The sequence below is a fragment of the Cucurbita pepo genome, chromosome LG02 (genome assembly GCF_002806865.2).
Source record: "Cucurbita pepo subsp. pepo cultivar mu-cu-16 chromosome LG02, ASM280686v2, whole genome shotgun sequence".
Classification (NCBI taxonomy): Eukaryota; Viridiplantae; Streptophyta; class Magnoliopsida; order Cucurbitales; family Cucurbitaceae; genus Cucurbita; species Cucurbita pepo.
In genome coordinates, this window is record NC_036639.1 from 10,527,702 (window position 1) to 10,529,260 (window position 1,559).

At 35.9% G+C, this 1,559-nt stretch overlaps 1 protein-coding gene across 1 annotated transcript; it reads left to right on the forward strand.

Moving 5' to 3' along the window:
* Nucleotides 1–702: 702 nt before the first annotated feature.
* LOC111787657 (copper transporter 1-like) lies at nt 703–1,559 on the forward strand. The gene is made up of 2 exons (XM_023667675.1): nt 703–1,306; nt 1,506–1,559. The coding sequence occupies exons 1-2, from the start codon at nt 862–864 to the stop codon at nt 1,520–1,522; spliced, it is 462 nt and encodes a 153-aa protein (XP_023523443.1). The 5' UTR covers nt 703–861; the 3' UTR covers nt 1,523–1,559.

The following is a 1,559-nucleotide window of genomic DNA, read 5'->3' on the forward strand; positions in this document are numbered from 1 at the left end:
CCTGTAATTATATCTTTTACCTTTAATATTACTCATTATTTAATGAACAATTTATTTATGATCTAATTCGGATAAATTAACTTCTTCGCAGTCTAGTGAGAGAGTGGAGTCTCAATCCTTAAATCAACATTTAAAAGGACTACTCATCTACTTACCCTTTTTCATCTCGTAAGATTATGTTTTCAGCTTCATATTTGGTCTAGTTCTTAAACAACAAACATATTAAATCACAAAAGTCATTCTCATCTATGCATCTCAAAAGATAAACTCTCACATGAGTTCATAATTCACTCAAGATTAAAATCGAGTCGCATAAGATTATTTTGTAAAAATATTAATTAAATATTTTGCAGGTAAATCTTATACAAATTCATAATATAAAAAGATATCCTTACTCACATGTTTTGACACGAAGGATTTAGATCAAATCATTTATAACAATTATAAAATGAGTTATTAGTGATACTAAGATAAGACATCAAACCTTATCTATATAAATACTAATTTAAGAAAGAACCAAACGTTTTTCTAAATTATCTCATTGAGATTTGATTTAAAAACAAAAATTTGAATGAAAAACATAATTATTTAAAAAGTAAAAATGTTTTCAAATTTAAAAGATTTAATACATTATTTATATAAAATAATGATTTAAAAAAAATACATAAATAAATACCAATAGGTACATATGGTTACTGATAGACCGCCAGTACACTGAATGAGGGCTTCTGCTCATACAAGTCGCAACGAGTGTGCGAATGGGTTTTGATTAAATCCTGAAAGAGACTGCGCTCTTATCAGTTATCTGAAACCAAGCGGACTCGTTGGTACCACACACGATTTTCAGTCACCGGAGTCGCCATGGACGCTACCGACGAGACTCACCACCACCATATGCAAGGTATGGAGCCGCCGCCGGCCTCTTCCGCCGCGTCGTCGGGGATGACGATGCATCACCGGATGATGCACATGACCTTCTTTTGGGGAACCAACGCTGAGATTCTGTTCCGTAACTGGCCTGGAGACCGCTCCGGTATGTACGCCTTGGCCTTGATCTTCATTTTCGTGCTTGCTTTTGTCGTCGAGTGGCTTTCGCATAGCCGATTGATTAAGGAAGATTCTAGCTCCGTAGCGGCTGGATTGATCCGGACTCTGATGCATACGGTTAGGGTTGGATTGGCGTATTTAGTGATGCTTGCGGTTATGTCGTTCAATGTTGGAGTGTTTTTGGTAGCAATCGGTGGTCATTGCCTCGGATTCTTCTTCTTTGGGAGTAGATTTTTCAAGAATTCAGGCGCGGCTTCTGGTAAATCCTCTGATCTTCCTCCTCTTAGTTGTTGAAATCGATGTTGAAGGAATGTGGAAATCTGCAATTGAATTGTGAAATTATCTGATCTGAGTTGAATTCGTGCTGATGAATTTTTCGATTTCGATTTCGATTTGGCTGATTCGATTTGGAATTTTGAAAGTTCAAAACCGAAATTTGTTTTCTGGAATTCTTGCAGCTTATGTGAAGTTATAACAGAAGGGAAATTGATAATTTGGAATGCTTGGATTCA